The 20,761-nt window shown below is 42.9% G+C and overlaps 1 protein-coding gene across 4 annotated transcripts in view; it reads right to left on the bottom strand.

The window, feature by feature from the left end:
• LOC135323450 (protein Largen-like) overlaps positions 1-19,103 on the bottom strand; it is a 151,911-nt gene extending 132,808 nt beyond the window's left edge. For all 4 annotated transcript variants that reach the window (XM_064501522.1, XM_064501520.1, XM_064501521.1 and 1 more), the window contains exon 1: positions 18,234-19,103. In XM_064501522.1, coding sequence (XP_064357592.1) covers positions 18,234-18,395 — 162 coding nt within the window. In that variant the 5' untranslated portion in view covers positions 18,396-19,103. The remainder of the gene's footprint in view (positions 1-18,233) is intronic.
• Positions 19,104-20,761: the final 1,658 nt, after the last annotated feature.

A 20,761-nucleotide genomic window follows, 5' to 3' on the forward strand; every position in this document is an offset into this window, starting at 1 on the left:
GCATACACACGTTATGGTCCAGACCTGGATCACCCAGTAGTTTCAACACAAGCTCTGCCTCATTGAGTGAGCAGGGTCAAGCTAGCCTGAGGATAAAGCAGGTCCACTTGGTAAAAGAGCCTCTGCCTGATATGTTGGAAAGTATGAAGGCAACAGAGGTTTAAAGAAAAAAAGAAAAGTAGAGAAAAATGACCCAGTAGCTAATATAATTAAATACCATTTCAAAAACCCCACTTTACCCCATCTCTGCCACACAGCCTAGTGATGCTGTATGAAATCACTTCAGTCAAAACTGTCTGTAGCTCATAATTGTGTATTCCTTCTTTTCTGGTAGCTGACTTGAAATACTGATATCAGATTTGCTAAAGATAAACCAATTACAGCTGAAATCAATGGAGCTATAAAGTGCTTAGCATGCTGAAAAACAGGGTCTGTAGTGTTTCACATTTGCCACTCTTTGGTTTTGGATCTGTGAACTAGAGATAATACCCCTTCATCTCATAGATGCATTATGAAAATAAATTCATTAAACATTTATGAGGCCTTTCAGGACCATAATGATGCTTATCACAGAAAGCCCCAATAGAAAATTAATCCTCCATTCAGAAAAGCTTTGAACACCAAGCTTCGTATAAGGAATGAGGTACCACACCAAATAATTTGGAGAACACCACAGCGTCACACAGCTACTTACTTAACAAGGACCAACCATCCTCAAATACACTAAACAAGGCAGAGTTATGAGAACGTAACTCCAGATTGCATCAAAACCTATAAAGAAATGTTTTAAAGTTACTCATGCTATGTTTCGTTGCATATCTCCTGGTTTAAAAGCAAACCATAAAGGGGAGAAGACAGAGTCCATCAGTGCCGATGGTCTGAAGACCCCTGGCACCCAACGGAACGAGATAATCGACAGCCACAGTATGCAGGGCTCGATACCGAGACTGGACCTTTTCCTAAAGGGTTTCACCCACATTTAGTGATAAGGAAGGGAGAGACTCGGGGATTCCGGGTGCCTTTTCACTCAAGCGCTCTGAAGAAAAGGGACCTCGGCATATGGACATGCTCAAACCTCCTGAATTGCACAGCTTCTTTCCTGACCCCCTCAAACACGCACCCCTCTCCTCATGGTCTTATCATCACGTCAGTCTTGTCATTCATGGTCATTTTCCCACTCCCCTCCGCTGAGTTTCCTTTACACTCCATGCTAAACTCTGCCTCCCGGCTGAGTGCATCTCGGCAGCCTCGTCGCAGGTTGCTCCCAACCTGCCCTTCAACCTTCTCCTTTCACTGCAGCCACGTACCTTTCCCACCCAATTCAGTGCCACAGAGCGATGTGGTTTACTCAGGGGAGGAGGTGGGGGTAAAGAAAGACTCCTTACACTTACAGGTTGGAGTCCTGGACCCAGACTTGTCATAGCAGATGAGAGGGAGCATTTGCATCTCTTGGTCATGTCATACAGACTTCCATGCTAAATATATAGGCTACACTCCACCTGGTCAAATTTCAGTTCCTTTGCTAAAGCAGAAGGAGGAAGGGGAATGAAAACTTTCAAGTATGAATACAGAAAACATGATGAAAACAATGAATTTTCCCCCACGCTTATTCCTCTGAAGTAGATCCACCACTTAGACTGAAATAAGATTTTAAAAAATCAGCATGATGAAGAACTCAGTAAGGAAAGTTTCAGTTCAAACTACTGAGACAAAAAGTTACGAACACCTGAAGATGGAATTTTATAGTGGGAAGCATCTGGCAATCTAGTAACGTTCTACTACCTGTACCAGATTACGTTTGCCCACAAAGCAAAACAAAATAAAATTAACTCGGCAAAACCAAATAAACTCTTCAGAGACTGGTATTTGATGATCTTGAAAATGTGCCCAGACACTTTTGACAGAGCTCCTTTGACATGACTATACAGATACTATTTTACTTCACTGATAGAGTAGGTGTGTAACAACATGCAGAGACAAATGCTTCATGTCACTCCCTCATAAAAGAACACCACTTAAATCACTATGTTCAGCTGCTATCACCCTTGTTTTTAATTGGGTAACTTAATATAACATTTCCCAGAGCTTGAGAAACCTTACTAGAAGTCTACTAACTGGAGAGAGGGAAAGGAAAAAAAATCTGCCAGAGAGGACACGCCATTTCCAGCAGACTGTTGTTATTCTTTGGCCATAGTTTCACAACAGATGAATCATAACCCTCAAGGAAAACACAAAACACTGAGAAAGTTCACTCGCTCAGAGAATTAAGGGGCTGCCATAACGCAAACTAGGCCAGAAAGCCCAAAGGTAGTTACTTAGAGGCATCGCTTTGTCTTAGAACAAGGACAGAGTTTAAGTGATGTAAATAGCTTTCATTTCCCATAAGAAGTATTAGCAGAGGAAAAAAGGAAAGTAGAAATCTATTCTATTTTTTGTTAAAAATAGAAAACCAGAAGAGAAAAAGCAAAACTACAGCATATGCTTTCTCAGTCAAGCATATCAGAGAGATGCACACTATGATGTTATAACTTCCAAAAAACAAGATAATAACAAACATCCCAAAAGAAACAGGAACATGTATAACTCTATAAACAACAACAGGAGAACACGACTCTGGAAAAATCACAGGGAACATATTCCTTCATAAAAACAAGAGCTATAGGTGACCAAGGTGACCAAGAGGAAGTTTATACCAGCAAAAGCAAATATAAGAGCAGCAAGGATAAGGGGCATAATTTCAGCGAAATCCCTCCTAAAGCTGGATTCCTGACATTACAGCTTGCCTTGCCAGGCTGCACAGACATCACACTGACTCGGATGACCAACAACAGTTTCCTTCAGTTTGTCTTTTTGTTTCAATTTGTTTCTTTATGGTCTCAACATTTGTCACTGAAATTATTGTAATATTAAGTAATTTAATAATACTACTGTGGTGAAACCATTGTCTCAGAAAAATGTTTGTAACTATTAATCTTTGAACCTTTCTGACCAACTAAACCTGCTGAACCTGCTTTATTGGCCAGTAAACTAATAGAGCATTCATCGGCTGTTATTTGAGACTTCCATCTCCTTCTAACTCAAGTACTTCCAGTAACACGGGCAAAGTTACTATTATTAATGGTAATGCACCAGTATTCCTGAGGTTGAAACCAGACATTTGCTTCTCAACTAGTCACTGTTTGAGAGAGATTATACTATTTTAGACCTTCTTTCAGACCTTGTAGAAAGAGCAATCATAGAAATAACCCCGGATCAAGTGATGGCAGATTAATACATTTAGTTTAAAATGAAAGAACAAACAGAAATAGGTTTGTAACCTAGATCTTGGCTTTAAGAAAGGCAAACTTCAAGAAACTAAAGGGACTGATTAGCAAAGCAACCTGAACTGAGGACCTCATGGATTTGGCTACAGAGGAAGACCGAAATTTATTCAAGTGCAAAAACAATCAGAATTATCATAATCCTAAAGTAATCCCAGAAGTAATTTGGTGAATAACTACCTCAAAAAGCATGTAGAAATAAACAGGCCACCAAAAACTCATGGAAATAAAGATTGAACAGTAAAGAAAGATACGACCGAGCATGTTCAGTTAAAGACATAATTAACTACCTGAATTAGACTTTGAAACAGATGTTAAATAGTGAAAGGTTCTTCATCAGATGTGTCTGAAGAAAAGGAAGGAAATATGGTGGTGACTATACTTTAAAGATCGATACAGACAGATGGTCCCCAAATAATTTGTATCAATTTTCAAGAGTGACGGTAAAACTACCTGGCTTTTATTCCTACACCAAGTATCAGTAATGCCTATCCAATGGCAAGATAAATAATGGAAATGAAACTCTGAGCAGCAGAGACAGAAGTGAAACCCTAGCAACCCAATGCACTAAAGTGACCAGTGTGGGACAAGTTTGGCTCTGCTACTCTGATGGATTTATTTTCAACTCCTGTAGCAAGACTTTTTATTCTTGCCAGTCAGATGAGGTACCATGTGAGGGGGGGAAAAAGTATGTTATATTACTTTTATATTTAAAATAGGAGGATAGAAACTACAGGCTGATTAATCTAAACCGAAATCCATAATTTTGGAAATGGCTGTGAAAAAAAGATAAAAGGCAGTAAGTAAAATGGGCTGAACTATAATAAACTATATAAGAATGGTCATACTCGATGAGGCGAAAGCTCTACTTAGCCTAGCACTTTTCTCCAGTGGTGGCCAAAAACAGATGCTAGAGAAAAAGTACATGAGCATGGCAAGTACTCTTCTCAAGTACTCTCCTACACTACAACCACCTGAGGCCCAGGACTTTTCTGATAACCGTGCTTCATTCTATACTTGTGGTTGGCTTCTAGGCATTTCTATGCATTTAGCGAGCTCTTTTTCATTAATTCTGTCCAACCTCTTGAATCCACGAAAACTCAAATCCCCCAGAAAGTAAAATGGCAAGTTATTCCACAACTTAATTACATGGCGAATGCCAGCTCCAAGGTAGATTGCTGTTTACTCTATACATTCATTGATTTTTCTAGATATGCAAAAAGTAGATTTGGTTCAGGAGGAAAAAGCAATGAAACACCTTAACCAGACTTAGACTGATCTCATTTAATATTTTTATTAATGACCCAGTCACAAATATTTAAGTGCTCTGAAGAAATTTTCTGAAGACAGAGCCAGAAGACCATACACAGGGGATAAAGTAAATTTCACAGATGGTTAAAAGTGGAATAAAATTCACATTGTGCAATATGTACTGTCATAACTGCAAGGACAAACAAAATAGCTTTATGCTACAAACTGAAAGTTCAGTAATTCATACAACTGTGTGGACAAGGACCCCTGTGTACGAGGTGTTCATAGTGTGGCAGGTGATAACCTGCCCACCTGATACAAAAATGGAAATGTAACTCCAGGATGTACCAGAAGAGATAGCCCCAACAGATAAGAAATATTGTACAAAGCTCTGGTTAGATCTCACCTATACACCAATACATTTATTGCGTACACTTCTGGAAAGATTAATCCAGTCGAAACAGGGGTAGAAAGGCTCTCTGTTTCCTCAAGAGAAGGAAGAGTCTATCAAATTACTAAAAACAGTTAAGACTGTTCTCTATTAACGTATCAAAGTATAAACTGCAGGTAGAGAAAGAAACATTCAAGAAATACTTGAGCTGAATGACAACATCAGCAAAAATAACCTGGGTATGGAAAAAAAAAAACAAAAAAACAAAACAGGCTAAAAAAGTTAAAGATTCCTGGCTGTTACATCAATTTTCATAAAATAATCTTCCAATGGGAACAGTAGAAAGAAAAGAGCCCCCCCCCCAAAACCTAGCTATATTTAAAATGGACCTAGATAAACTCACAAAAGAACTGTATGATCTGCCTGCAATAGAAAAGACTGGGATTCAGTGATGTATTATGTTCTTTCTAGTCTTCTATTCTTAAATAAAACATACAGGCCACCACACAGAAAAATCATGAAATTAAAAAAAAAAACCCATAATAATGGGCCTGCCAACCTAAAAACGCTGAGCTTATGGCTGGAAGCTCTTTGACTCCAACTTCATCCTCTTTTTTATTAACTGGAGAAAATAGTCAAGCAAAGCCTTCTCTTCTGTGCTCTACCCTCCTCTACTATTGGCATTCCTCCTTTTTCTCACCTTCTTTCTTCCTGTACTTCTTCTGAGTCTTCCATTCTACATCAACAGTTTCAGCTCCTAAACTTCCTGAGATTTTACGTAGAGGCAACAGAATTCCCCCATAATTCTTATTCCTACTTTTTACACTTATGATTTCCTTCATATCTGTAGTGAAAACTACCAATCTTGTTACACATGGCAAGGAGGACTGACACAGGCACAAGAGCATTCTGCAAATCAAGATGATAACATGGTACCAACATTCATCCAGGATGTATTCTTGGCAGAATAACAATATAGAACCTTTATAAAAAGAAAATTGTTAAAATCTTGCTGAATGTAATGATTCACCATGCCTTCTCGTTTAGGAAAGCACTTTACTCACTTTTAAGATCTCCTTAAGAGATCTTAAAGATGTTCATACTGGAATGATACAGGAGACCAGACAGCACCAGGCTATCTCATCTTGCAAATACCTCTGCATAGCCTATGAGGACATACATGCCTGGACAGAGAAAATCATGTAAAGCACATGTCTATGTCACAGGAGACAAGTTCTCCAAATAGTCTAGCCACAACACACCATACACTCTGTGTATGTTAATTTGTTGTACCATATGTAATTTGCATCTCAAATAGACACCGTATAAAAATCAGAAGCAGAACCAAATCAAAGATAAGGGTACTGCTAAGGGAAAAGGACTTTGTGATAAACTTCTTTATAACCAATGTTGCTACTAAAACCGTAACAAAATTTTATTTTCACTGTTTGTTTGCCTATTTGAGGGTTTTACCCGGATTAAATAGCTTACATTCACAAAAATACTGTACTATGCTTCCTGCATCTGTATCGTATGGCAGTCTGCAGTAGGAAGCACATGAAGACTCCAAGAATATCTCCTTCATATGATGGAAAACTTAAAGCCACATACATTTGCTGCTGCTCTGTCAGAAGAAAGCAAGACACTATGGTTTTGTCCTCTATTATACAGGCTCACCACAGTCTAAAAGAAAGTTCTGTAATGAAAAGCCATTCTATACTGTTGCAAGACTACAGTTACTCTACAAGGAAGAAGTAACAATTTAATCTGTTCAAAATAGACATTTAATTATCATAAAATGTAATAGTTATTGCCACTTGATCAAAATTTAATTGTTGTATATTAGCATTTATGTAACAGACAACTTGGTTCCATTATGAACAAGAAACCATGCATAGAAGGGTGAAATATCATATCTATAATTCACAGTGATAACAATGATGCCTCATTCTTCATTAAGAAAATCAATTAAGCTGAAAAATAAAAGAGGAACTTGCAAAAAATACTCTGCCTATATAAACCAAGCAGGTATTTAAACAAGAACTTGATTTTAGAACATTAAGACTCAAAAACATTCCAGATTCCCTCAGAGCCTTGCTACCCTCTCAACAGGTAGCTATAAAAGAAACAAAAATTATTTTAGAAGCTGTCATATAATACTGAGACACTAATACTATATCATGAGCTGTCACTGTCAGAAGTGGTGAAATCTAAACAATAACAAGCACGCTTTATATTTTGGAAATGATCCACAAAATCTACAGAAATATACATTCTGCCTTCTTTTCATAATAAACATTATTAACTATACCGGAATTAAAAATACAAAGCATCAAGTCAAGGTTGCTTACAGTTTTGCTATGGAAAGAATTCACCCAGAGGGGTTTTTATTAGCTTTTGCTTCTAGTATTTTATTTTATGCCTTTGGTTGACTAAAGTCTGTTAAACACTCAATCTCAGAAATAATTTATATTCTAAGCTAGATGTAGCTCTGCAACAGACAACCAAAATACGGAGAAAACCTAGAATGTATGTTAAACCTGCTGTTAAAAGTATTAGAAAAGTGGCATGCTCTTTTTTCCCCCCTCTGATTTTTAAGAAACTTGACGTCAGTTCTGATTCAAGATGCTAGCAAAGAGTTCATCTGGAAATAGCATACTGCCATCATTTGTTAAAATGCAGTCAGGTTTTCCACTAGGATGCTACATGTAATACTAATAATCTTGCAACAGTTACCAGAAAAGATTCACTAGTAAACAGGAGATGTAAAGCTGTCCTTTTTTATGACATTTCAAACAGCTACCCAACATCTAAATGTAAAACTTCTATATATTTCTAGTTTTAATCAATCTTAGACTATGATTCTTTGGTGCACGAGGAACTTCAGTTTTAGAAAAAAAGAATTATTACCTCAGCACTGCAATTCATATTATCTATAAGAGTACTAAGCTTCTAATTTTTCTTGACAGGAAGAATGTGATTTCCCACGAATCGGAAACCAACTTCAACCACAAAATAATCTCCAGAATGAGTGGCACTGCTTATGGACAACAGGCCGGCATCTGAGTTGATATGAACTGGCATGGCTCTATCAAAGCCAAACTAAGCTTATTCAGAGTGCACCTGCCTAGAAACAGGAAAAAAGCTCATAGAAGCCATCATTCTAAGCTTACTACAGTGTCCTCAGTTTCACTATATCCCTCCAATCTTCCTCAAAAGTAAACCTGAGTAGTTTGAAGACTCCCTCACAGCAGTTTATTTAATACTCCTATTGCTCACACCATTTGATACCTCGTTCTTGCTCCTGTTTTAATCTGAAGAAAGAAACAGACTATGTAAAGTCCGTACTAAATAAGTGTTCAGTCTTGTGCAGTAGACTTTTTCCTAGTTCACTGTCTTCAGCATCTACTCTACTATGACCTTCTGTTGTGCAAGTTATACATCTATCCCTACTTTAAAGAATGTCATCTGTAGCATCAGAATGAACCGGGGCGGGGGGAAGAGTCTGAACACCCATACTGTTTTACTCACCTTTAAAAGGACATTATATTTCCAGGACGCTACATTTCCCACAATACAGATCAAGCTAATTTCAAGTCACAGCTTAGTCAACTACCTTGATGGTTCCACAGTGTCGCACCGCCAGAGGTTCTGCCTGGGAAGATTTAAGACAGCTAAGGAAAACAATCATTAACTGAAGTGATTTCACATGATTTCCAGCGCTTACAACCCAACCATTCAAATTTCTGAAGTTTGTTTAATGGACTGAATCAAATAATAACCATGTGAAAAATAAGCATGCCCAAAGCACTTGTCAAGAGCTGACAACAAAAGCAACCAACCACCACCAGCCCTCCTAATCTTGCCTCAGCAGAACCCTCCCAGGCCAGTCAAGCACCAGTTTTCTGTAAGCCTTCCAGGTTCATCGGACCATCTGTACTTTGATTTCAAGGAATGGCTGTTGTTTTACCACCTCTAAGGTACATATTCCTGTATAGTTCACTTCTTCCAGCACAACCTCAGCGACACAAACCACCAGAAACAGTCAGAGTCTGTACACAGGACGCTTCTTCATCCAGATGCCATAGTTTTAATGAACCTTAAAACTGTCCCATAAAGTGTCCCTATCCTATAAGCAATGAAAGACAAATAGGCTAGGCTTTACCACCCCAGCTATCAAAAATAAAAGATAGAGTAGCACTAGTGCAGACCACCTACCATCATAAACCTGGCCCATCTAAACAGCCTCTGCGGTCATCAGTAACAACATCTAGAGAAGAAATGTGTGCTCTAGCTGGAAAGTGAAAACTACTGTTAAAGACAGTAGCACTGTAGGCTTTTGAGGAAAGATGCAGTGAATTTTAAATATTCTGGATGCTGAACTGGAAAGCTGGAATACAATGTCAGTTTAACCTATCATGAACTTTAAAGGAAAAGCTTTTGCTTGTAATAACAACCCAGGTAACTCTGGGATTTGAACAACACGGATTTCTGTTGCTATACCAGATCTAAAATTGAGATACAAACTATACTAACAATACCTCCAGATATATACAGAATGATCTCCTTATTAGCATGCAAAAGATACATGAGGAAAAAAAGAGCAATTGTGCTACCAAGATTAATGTTATAGAAAGGCATCTGAAATTCTTAAGACCAAGCTTAGAGTTTTGATGTTGACTCCCCCAATACAACATTTAAGAACGCAGAGCCAAGCTCTCTCACATTTTATGACCCAGATGCCTTTTTGATAGCCACTAATACTGTAGTACATACAGGGCACAAACTGCAGGAGGAACAGAAACTGATATGAAGGAAATGAGGAAAAGGGCTAGGAAAAGAAAATGAAAAGCCCTATAGAGATGGAGGGATTGCTATGATAAAGGGGGGGGAAAAAAAAAAAACACACGGTGAGCAAAAACTGACAGCTGCAGAGGCTGGAGCACAGGGACAAAATTAACCTGAATGGTTCACAAAGTTAATTTGAGTAATTGCATTGGGTTTGCCAGGACTATCTAATTTGGAAGTGGGGAAAAGGATATATCACAGTTTCACAAAATGATGTTATAGAGAAGTGGCATTCCTGTAAGAGCAGAAGGAGCTGCAGCCTTCCCTTCCCATCATCATTGCCTAACGTCACACACATGCTCCAGTCACGTCATACGGCTGCACACACTCACGAACACCAGCTCCCAACTCTTGCATGCCTCCAATCATTAAACTCGAATAGGAGGTTATACTGCAAATCTGTTATGTATTGTTGGGTTTGAAAATAAGTAAAGCCGCAATTCAGACTGCAAGTAATGATGAGTCCATAACTCTTTATTACTGCAACTTTAATGAAAAAGTAGAGAATGCGTTCCTCAGCTAGTTTTAAATTTTCAAATTAAGAAATATTTATACAGGGAAGCTAACATGTAGAATATAGTATTTTTACTGAATTTACCCGATTCTTTGATAGTGCATCTAGAGTGCTGTGTCCAGTTCTGGGCTCCCCAGTACAAGAGAGATACGGAAATACTGCAGCGAGTCCAGCGGAGGGCCCACAAAATGAGTAAGGGACTGGAGCATCTCTCATACAGGGAGAAGCTGAGAGAGTGGGATTGTTCAGCCTGGAGAAGAGGGGAATTTATGCAAATAAATACCTGATATGAGAAAGATGGAGCCAGACTCTTGTCCATGGTGCCTGCAACAGGACAAGAGGCAACGCGCTCCAGTTGAAATATTGGAAATTCCACTTAAGAAAAAACTTTTTTACTGTAACGGTGATTGAGCACTGGAACTGTCAAGTTTTGACAAAAAGGTAAGAAAAAGCAGAAGGCATATAACAAGAAAGAATTTCACTAGCAAAGCGTGCAAAGAAAGAACTACACTTTTTTCATATATATATTGCAGTAAAGAAAAAAAATACTGGCCTTGACTTTTTGTATTTTCACAAGAATTTTGTACAAGAAGGACATTGAGTCACATGGGTATAAACCAATAAACTATACTGGAGAAGCAAGCCCAAGCTGGTCATTTGTTAATGTTTTCAGATCTTCCTCCTCCTCCTCCTCCTTCCCCCCCCCCCCCCCCCCCCCGCATCTGCATCTCACTGGTCGGATAAGCTACCTGTTTTAACACCCTGACATTTCCAATAAACTACGAAATGTTATAAGTTACCAAAATATCACCATTTTGAAGACTTTAAAGCACTTCATCTCACTTTCTGCACTTCAGTAGGAAGCCAAACCCTGACTGCTGGTTCCCCATCAAAACTTTTGGAACCACATGCAGATGGTCTCACTTTAATTGAGCAACCACCTCATCAAACTGTTTTCAGAGGTATAAATGCCTCTTCTTCTCTTACTTATGATACAAATTACTGCAATGTGAATAAGGTGTTACACTGATCCTAACTTGAAGCTGCGCGCTGAAAGGCCTGTAAGCATGCTACACCGACGAACAGAACATAATATTAGAGCGGATACAAGACTGAAATAATCATTGCAGAGTTCTCAAAAAGAGATTTAAGGAGGAAAAAAAATAAAAAGTGTTTAAATTTGCAAGATTTTTCAGATTACTCAGAAATAATCTACAATGCAATCTGGAAATAGCTCAGCTTCAGTGCTCTCAGACCTCATTAAACAATGTGGTACATGCTGCATGAAACAACAGATGAGTTTGTTAACTTTTAAAGACATGAACATACTATTATTTTTGCAAAAGCAACAACTGACAGTACTCCTTCTGTTTGGAGGCAATTGCTCTCCACTGCTCCAATCTGTTGTAGTACAATAATTATAAACTAAAACAGACGCCACCGGCTCAGCCACCAAGCCTTCCCACCTCCTGCGATTCAGCAACAGCAGACCCACACGGGCAAGCTGCAGTAAGAGATGTGCTAGGGATGTCCACAATGACAACAGGCTCTGCTTTGCCTCTCCCCATGACTATAACAAAAAAGGGCATGTGGGGGCATTGCCAATACTGCAAGAAAACTGCAAGAATAACCAGAGTCAATGATCTATAGAGCCAGACACAAGCTGTTTGAGAAAGGAGTTTGCATAGGGTGCAGCTCTTATCATACAGCTTTGTGGTTAATGCAATAAAAATTCAGGAAGAGAGACAATATGCACCTTACACTGACGTTTGAGTGAAATGCTACCTCAAGACCTTTGCCTTAAGAAAATCAGCTACATGAGCTGCAACTAAGTTGCATCTATAAAATAACCCCTGCCCCCCACCCCAAAAAAACCAAACCCCCCAAACCCAACCAGTAGCAGAGTAAAATAAAGCTTTATCTACAACAGGCCAAGTAAAAGACTCAGTGTTACCTGCATGGCTGAATGTCAGCCCTAAGTTATGTGGCAAGGACAGCAGCCTGCCTGCAAAATACACCTCTTCACTCTGCCTGGCTAGTTACAGCCACATCCACTGCAAAAATGAAATGGGGATGTCCAAACGGGACGTACAGGTATCCTACGCAAGGCCACCGCTCATTGGGTTCACCTGCCTTTTGAAGATCAGAACTAATATCCAGAGTTACATTACCAGCCACCAACATTTGGCAACTCTAAAACAAAGGAAAACTAGAAGACGATAGTGTTGCTGCTCATAAACGTATCATGGTTTAGGCACCACTAAGGTGAAGCGCTATTCACACTCAGGGACAAATCCCCCTGCCTCCCCCAGGAAAGAATACAAGCTAGTTATGTATACACTGACTATGAATAGTCATTTGACTGGCAGTTTTTGACTGCAAGTGGGAAAGCTGTCCCAAACTTTGTCCAATGTGAGTAATGGGAACAGAAGTATTGTTTCATATCCAGAAGAGAGTGGCAAAAGTCTACGAACCTTCATGGATGGTACTCAGTGAAGTCCTTATTTTTGTACAACACATCCACACGTACACACACACCCGCAGTTATTGATTCCTCTGAATTCTGAAGTGTTAAGACAAATGAAGTGCCCCCAAACTAACCTCTGTCATCTTGAAACTCATTTTTGTTCCTACTGAAGTTAAGGGCAAAAAAAATTTTGATTGCATCAGACAGAGTCTTGCCTTACTACTTTAGTTTTCTGTATCACTGTCAGTAGTGCATGGACTGTGTGAAGTTCATATATTTAGCAGAAAGATAAATATTTTCACCATGGTACTATTTTTATTTGAAAACTGAATTTATATATGCTCTATTTAGCTCATGGTTGTACAATGCACGTTACTATCAGGAGCCTAGTATTGCATGAAAGGAATGAAGGAGCTGACATGAGCATTTATAAAAACAAAATAGTTAGCATAAATTTGACAGCATGCCTCCTTCTGTCAGGCCTCTTAATGTTAATAAGCAGTGCGCTTTATATATGCTAGTTATTCTTTTCATTGTGTTGTACAAGAAGGAAAAGTTACTAATTGTTGGTAGCTTTGATTACAAATCAGATGCAAACCAACATCACCTAATACTATTCCAGCACTTAAAATGTTTCTGATAACCTTAAAACATGTTTTTAAGGTTCCTAGCTACTTATTAGTTTCATTAGCTTTATGGATACTACTGACATGAGAATTTTATCTGAATACATTTGCACTTTTGTACTGTGTATAACTGTATAAATACTTCACAGACAGACCACAAGCAATAAAAGGAAAGGAAAATTATGATCCAGTTGACTGCAACGACTATTTATGGCCCTGTTTGGACCTCTGGGCAGATTACAATAAAGTTGCTGTGCTGTGCTTCTCTTACATAATGAATCATTCTCTGCACTTGCAATAAACACCCAGGTAGGGTTCATGGTTGCATCTGGCACCACGGACTGTAACGAGGAATCAGAAAAAAGCCTGCTAGTGGAGAGATTTGGAACAGGCAATGCCACCAGGGATAGGGTACCTTGGTCCCGGTAACTGAACTGGACCCCGACCCCAGCCCCAGCTACTGCAACGTAAGCCACAGGCAAGCTCCAGCCTCCCTCTCTGATACACTCCCTTACTGATCACATCTGAATGTCCACACAGCACATCCCTGAAGCAAGGCCACGGCGCGGGCATCGCTATGAACAGCGCCTGCATCCCGAATCTCTGCGTGACAAGGCCATCTACATCTACTGGCTTTCTACAGCTAGGAGCACACATGCCTGAAACCCTCTTCCTTCAGCTGCCAATATCTGGAAAAAAAGAGCTGCAGGTCCTCAATGTCTGGAAGGAACCCAAAGAGAAGGAGAGGAGGCAGGAATCAGCAGGAGAAGCAGCAATGGATTGAAAAGTCTTGCTTGTGTTCTGCCTACCTCCAGGTCTCCACGTAGCATATCCTGTACCTAAACTTTACACTCTACTCCCTCACACACACACTGTAGTACAATCCCAAAACATGCTGGTTACTTTGCTGCCTGCACATTCCAGATATCGATCCATGATTGATCACTGTTTCTCTAATCCTGGTCCTGGACACAGCTCGTAGCTGCCTAGTTTCTCAATGAATGGGCAACAACCTGAAGCGCCTTCCTGCCAACTGGACTGTTTGTTGGCTGAACACAAAAACTGCAAGGGAATGGAAAACATTGGGGTCGAAATTGCAATATGCTCAGGGCAAGCCTGATCCAGAAATGAAGAACACGGAATACATGACCCCCCCAAAAAGGATGACTGACCTGGTGATGGAAACAGGTCTTCTACCTCGTAACAATCTTAGCCATGTAATTTTACATCTCCTAGTTCCATTGCCCAGAAAACATTATCTGTTAAGTCATGCCCAAGTTTTATATATCACATCTTTATGGAAAAAAAACACAGCAGTTAGATGAGGGAGGATTATTCATTCACTCTTTCACCAGGACATTTTGGGAGGATTTAGAGGACAGGAGGTAGACCAGGAAAGCCTGGAAATTTACTGATGCATGTGCAATGCCTATTAAGGCTTCTGCTTCGCATGCACCTCCATTTTGGATTATTCTAAACATTGGCAATAGCTACACAGCTGCTTCCTTTTGATAAAAGGTTGGAGCATATTTAGCCAATTAAAAGCTATGCAAATGTTTCACACACAACTTCCAGGAATTTGTTCTGCATGATGAGTTTTTATTACTATAAAAAGTATTTACCAAATGATTTAGTGAAGTATTTCCTTAATGTAAACAAGCGTAGAGCGCCAGGAATGTGTGACATTATCATAAAATGTGAAAGCAGGGATGTCTTCAAAATGATAATATCAGTATTAAGACAAGACAGATCTCTACCCCCTGCCATCCACATGCACACATACACACACGCCCTGCCTACAACCCCTCCTGAAACCAGCCAGAGAATTCGGACTACATCATGCATTTTACCCCCAAAATAGTTCAGCTAACCCATGTCTCCCAGCTTCCTGTAGTGCTCATCACCTCATTATTTAAGTACTTGACAGATAAGTTTCATCTGCAAAGCAAGATAGTAATAGTCATCTTTCTAGACAGACTCCAGAGAAAAAGGTCTTTTATCCAGTACTCTGGAGGAAAACCTAAGTTAAAGGATTCAATGAATTAATTTTAAAATAGCCTGGACTAAAGCAGTACGCAGTATTACTCAATCCTCTGGCACTCCTTTGATTTTTCTTTGGAATATTCATCAAATAACAGCTACTCGATTCCCTTTAAACAGTAATTCTTTCCAGTGCAAAAACCCATCCTACCGTTGGAGCACACCCACCCCATGTTTCTGTTCAGCAAGGAGACAAGAGCGGCCGAGTTCCTCCTCGGCGAGCTGGCCCTGGCCTGCCCCCACTCAGCCCTTCTCCAGGCTCAGCCTCCTGTGGTTACCTTAGCCTAAGCAGGCCGACGGATAGGGGAGAGAGGCAGACGTTCAACTTCTAAGACACAGTAATCACTAACATGTACTAGTCTTAAGCCACGTGATTTTTGTCATCTGTTTTTACAGAAAAATTTATAAACTTGATGGTTTATGCATCTGGATTTTACAGCCTCTCCATCCTTTCCAACCCCCCCTCCCTTCTTAAACAGAAAAATGAAAGTAGTCATTAGGAAAAAAGCAAACAAAGAAATAAAAAATAATGAAAGGCTGTTTTCAGAACAGTAGATTAAAAAGAGAGGAATATGACCAACAGAAAAGGTACTACGACGATCTGACTGGCAAACAACCAGTGAGGAAAGAGGGTAGCCTAAACATTTCAAGAAGAATGAAATTCAGAGAAAAGAATAGAAAACCATGATTTTAGGTCCTCTAGCTCATCACTTCGCCTGACCTTCCAGTAAGGAACCACACACTAAATGCAGCTATGCTTTGCATGTAATATGCCAAAACTAATTCCAGAAAACTTCCTAGATGTTTTAATGAAAGATGTCAGTACGTTCCAACACCTATAAACAACCTATGAAACAGCCTGATTATTAATTTACAATACCAGTTACTTCACTTTCACATAAAAAGGTATATATTCCAGCTGCGCCAAAGAGGTCTTGCATAGACTGAGTCTATACAGTGAATGGTGGACAACTGGAGGTAATCATACAGCAAACTTCTACTGACTTTTCAAAATAAATGGACTACAAAGTGTATTTAACACGTAAAGATAATATTGCAAACAAACACAGGCAATTGGATATACAATGCTTATTAGTCACATATTTAGAGAAAAAACTACTTAAAACCTCATGGGTGATTGCAAACAAGATGTAACTATCATTGTTATAAAAACATTTCTCTTTTCTCAAAACATGGTAATCTTTTCATCCTTTAACGTGTGCACAGTTGTTAATTGAGTTAAAACACCGTATCACTACAACTTCCATTTTACATTTCACCTCTGCTTGGGAAAAGGAGTTCCCCAAAAGCCATTTACCCACGAAGCAGAGGTAAATCCAGCTCTCTTTCGCAGACGCAGTCAACCAGAAGAGACAAGTTTAGTTAGATAAAACATGCCACAGTAAATGATGACACATGACCTCCACCTACAGAGATCTTGTTTGCTTAGCAGAGGAAAGCCAGGAGTGATTATGTGCAGAGCATGATTCACATTCATGGGAAGGATCACAGCACATCCTCTCCGGGTCCTGAAAAATGCTTCTGCAGCAGCAGAAGCCAGCTTGCTCTGTCGCTATTAACAGCGTTCGAAGAACTGCCCTGCAAACAACGTTCATCCCCGTTCGAAAATATCCACAAAAACTAAAAAGCCCAGAGAGCAGCGCGTTAAGGAAAAGAGATATTATAGATATATTTTCAAGAGAGAGTGAGAAATGTGGAATGGTGGGTGAGAAGCACTGTAACAGCTCTGATCAGTGAGCGGTGCGTACGGACCCCTCAGCGCTGCACGCAGCACTGGGCGAGTCTCGGACTGCCTCGGAAGGCAAAAGTCTGTTGAATAAAACTTGTTGACAGCGTTGTTAAAATACGAAACTAATATCTGATAGCGCAAAACACAGCCTGCTACAACTGTCAAACACAGGATTAACAAAGCACCGCACAGAGGTTTTGGACTTGAATTTCGGCACATAATCCAACCATCCGCCGACCACTTGTGTAGCAAAACCAAGATAACGGGGCAGCCTCCGGGCGGACGGCAGCATTTCGCCGCCTACCAGCATCCCCGCGGTCACCACGCTCCGCCGGGGACCGACCTGGCGGAGCCGACACTCGCCACCGGCGGAAGCGAGCCGGCAGCGGCGACCCGGCCAGGGAGGCAGGCGAGCAGGGCGCCCAGCTCCCGGCGCAGCCGGCAGCAGCCGCGCCGCCCCGGGGGCCGCCGCGCCGGGCGAGGACCCCCCGCCCCGGGGGCCGCGGAGGGAGCCCCGGGCGGCCGGTACCCGCAGCGCCCACCGGCCGGGAGGGCCGAGAGGGCTACGGCCCGCCGCGATGCGCAGCTGCAGCCGAAAAAGTTAATTTGCTGCCGCTGGAGGGGAGTCGCTCCCGCTCCCTCTGCCACCGCCGGGCAGCGGGACCCCCCCGACCCCGAAACCTCCCCTGCGCCGGCGGGGACCCCACGGAGCCCCGGCAGAAACTCCAGGGGCGCCCGGCGGGGAGCCCCCGCGCGGCCGGGCGAGCTCGCCCGGCCCCGGGGCTCACCCGGCCCGGCCCCGGGGCGGCTCCACGGCCCCCGGGGCTGCGGCTGCCGCGGCCCCGCCGCCGCCCCCGGGAACGCGCCGGGGCCGCCCGCGCCCAGCCCGGACACCAGTTGCTCGGCCCGTGGCGAAGAAGTGGTGAAACAAGTTGCCGAGCCCCGGGGCAGCGGGTCCCGCGGCGCCACCGGCGCAGAGCGGGGCGGGGGCTGCCCGCCTTGCCGGCGCCCCTCGGCGCTTCTCACCTCCTTAAGTTCCTTGGCCACGTCTTTGAGGTCCCCCAGGACTAGTTCCAGATCCTCCACGATGATCTTGATCTGCTCCTTCACCTTGGCTTTGGAGGCTGCCGGCGGCCCCTCGGACGGCGACGAGGAGGAGGATGCGGTCCCCTGGGACTGGGCGGACATCCTTCGCGGAGCCCGGCGCGGCCAGCGGCGCACGCAGGTCAGGCGAGCGCCGCGGCCGCCGGCCGCCCGGCCGCGTCCCTCCGGCTCCCGGAGCTGCCGCCGCCGCCGCCGCCCGCCCGCCCGCGCATCCCGCGCCGGGGGCGCCGCGCCGCGCCGCGCTCCGCCGGGCGGCCGCGCTGTGCAGCTGCCATCGGCTCCCGGGAGCGGCGCGGGGGCCCGGCCGCAGCCCGCCGTGCGCCGCGCCTGCGCCGCGCCCCGCCCGCCCGCCACCGGCTCCGGCCGCCACAGGGGCCGGGGGAGGAGCGCCCGCCGCCCGCATCGCCCCCCGCGCCGCGGCACCGCGGCGGCCCCGGCGGCAGGGCCGCTCCGCCCCCGCCCGGCCCGGCCCGGCTCCGCCCGCGGCACCCCGCTCCGCCGGCGGAAAGACCCCCCGAAACCGCCCCCCGGGGCGCAACGCCCGGCGCCAGGAGCCGCGCGGGGTGACGCTCCCGCGGCGAGGCCGCGCCGGGGATGGCGCTTGGTAGGTGCCGCCGAGCCGGTTAAAGGCACCTGCGTGGCTCTGCGCAGCCCCGTGCGCTGCCCCGCAAGCGGAGTGACCGGGAGCCCCGCGCTCCTGGGAAGTGAAGGCTGGGCAGCGCTCGGGGAGGAACCAGAACGCGCGCGGGTCAAAACCGCTTTTATGAGCGACACCTGGCTCCTTCTCGGAAGCAGCGGCTGGCGCCGCTCCCGGACACGCACTGTCCCCACCTCCACTCAGAGATCCGCTTGTGGGGCACAAGGAAGAGACTGCTAGGTACCGCTCGCCTCCCCCGGGTTTTCATCTCACTGCGAAAAGGTGCCATGTTCAGGTAAAAGGAATTGTTGGAGGACTTTCTACCGCCCGGTAGCCACGTAGAGCAAGCGGAGGGCGTACCGCCAAGCCCTGCTTCGAGGATCGCCCTGCACGGGCGCACCTGACAGTGCTACTGTAAATGCTTCTGTTTCGGAGAGAGTTTTGGCAGCTTGGGATGTTTCAATGGAACTAAAGCAAAGGGGGGAAAGCAGAAAAGCCGCCCAGGGCAATGTCTGCACGTGGTTTAAAACCTCACTCGGTGGCGAAGCGTTTGTCTTTGGGATAGGTGTGGGACTGGGCTGTGAACAGACAGGAGCTGACAGCACCACTACCAGACTCCCATGCTCCCTGTCGTAGTTCAGGTGTAAATATCTTTCCACTTTTACCAGTATAAAATCTGCAGTGTTTGGCTGAAATCATTTTTTAGTACTAGGCATATATTAGAAAAATGTTTTCCGTAAGCACATCATGGGGCTTTTAAATAATTTCAAGGAGGCCACCTTCAGACTCCTTGTATTTACTTTCCTCAAGCCTCATGACAGATTTTTCTCATCTCACCAAAGCAAAAGCTTTTCTACCATTGAGTTCTAAAAGCATTCCTGCTGGTAATTTTTCCTTAATTGTTTCTATATGAGCAACAACATCATATGATTTTTGAAGTTAGCCAAGTAATGCAGTCTGAAGCTCCAACCTGAATCCACCAAACTGAGAAGAAATCAGTCCGTAAGTTGTTGAATAAGTTTAAAACAATTAGTATGTCTGAATACCCTTCTTTGCAGGTGTTGTGTGAACAGAAAAGGGGAAACATTCATGAAAAGCCTTTAGTGACACTATCCATGTGGAAACCAGTGCATATCCAGTTCATAAATTGGGAAAAAAGTCTGCTGCAGGATAAAGCTTTTAAGGATACTGTATAAGTATGCAGTATACTGTATACAACTATATCTAACACGGTTTAAATAGATAAGACGTTGTTTGATGATTCCTACAAAAATAAAGTAGAATGTTCATAAAATTATCACTAGATTTCCTTACAGATCCTCAAAATTTGGTCTAACCTAACAGAATGTTCATGATTAGACATTTTTTCCTACACTGTGACTTCTTTCTCACCACTAAATGTTTTTACTTTAAGAAATGAAAAATGATTTGTGTTCTATCTCACCAGCTGGTTTTAAGTCATGACAAGACTTTACCCACAATCCTGTGGTTATCAAGTTCTCTTAATCCTCTGACCGCATTTGGAGACTTTCCGAAACTTTTAAGGGTATGAATCGTATCCAGTTCACCAATTCCCCCACTTTTATAGTAACATTCACAAAGAATTTTAGAGGTGGAGAGAGAGATTAATTTTTCTAATAGGTGTGCAGACTTATGTATTGGCTGATGTTTTGTATTCATCCAAATATCAACTGCTTTTCCCTGAAAAAACCTTTTTGTAACTTGTTTTTCTAGGTTCTGAGTAAAGTTCATTGACCTATTAGGTCACCGGCCTACTTGAGAGTCATTTTATGCCACTAAAAAAACTGTGCTA

Source organism: Dromaius novaehollandiae, chromosome Z (genome assembly GCF_036370855.1).
Source record: "Dromaius novaehollandiae isolate bDroNov1 chromosome Z, bDroNov1.hap1, whole genome shotgun sequence".
Lineage (NCBI taxonomy): Eukaryota > Metazoa > Chordata > Aves > Casuariiformes > Dromaiidae > Dromaius > Dromaius novaehollandiae.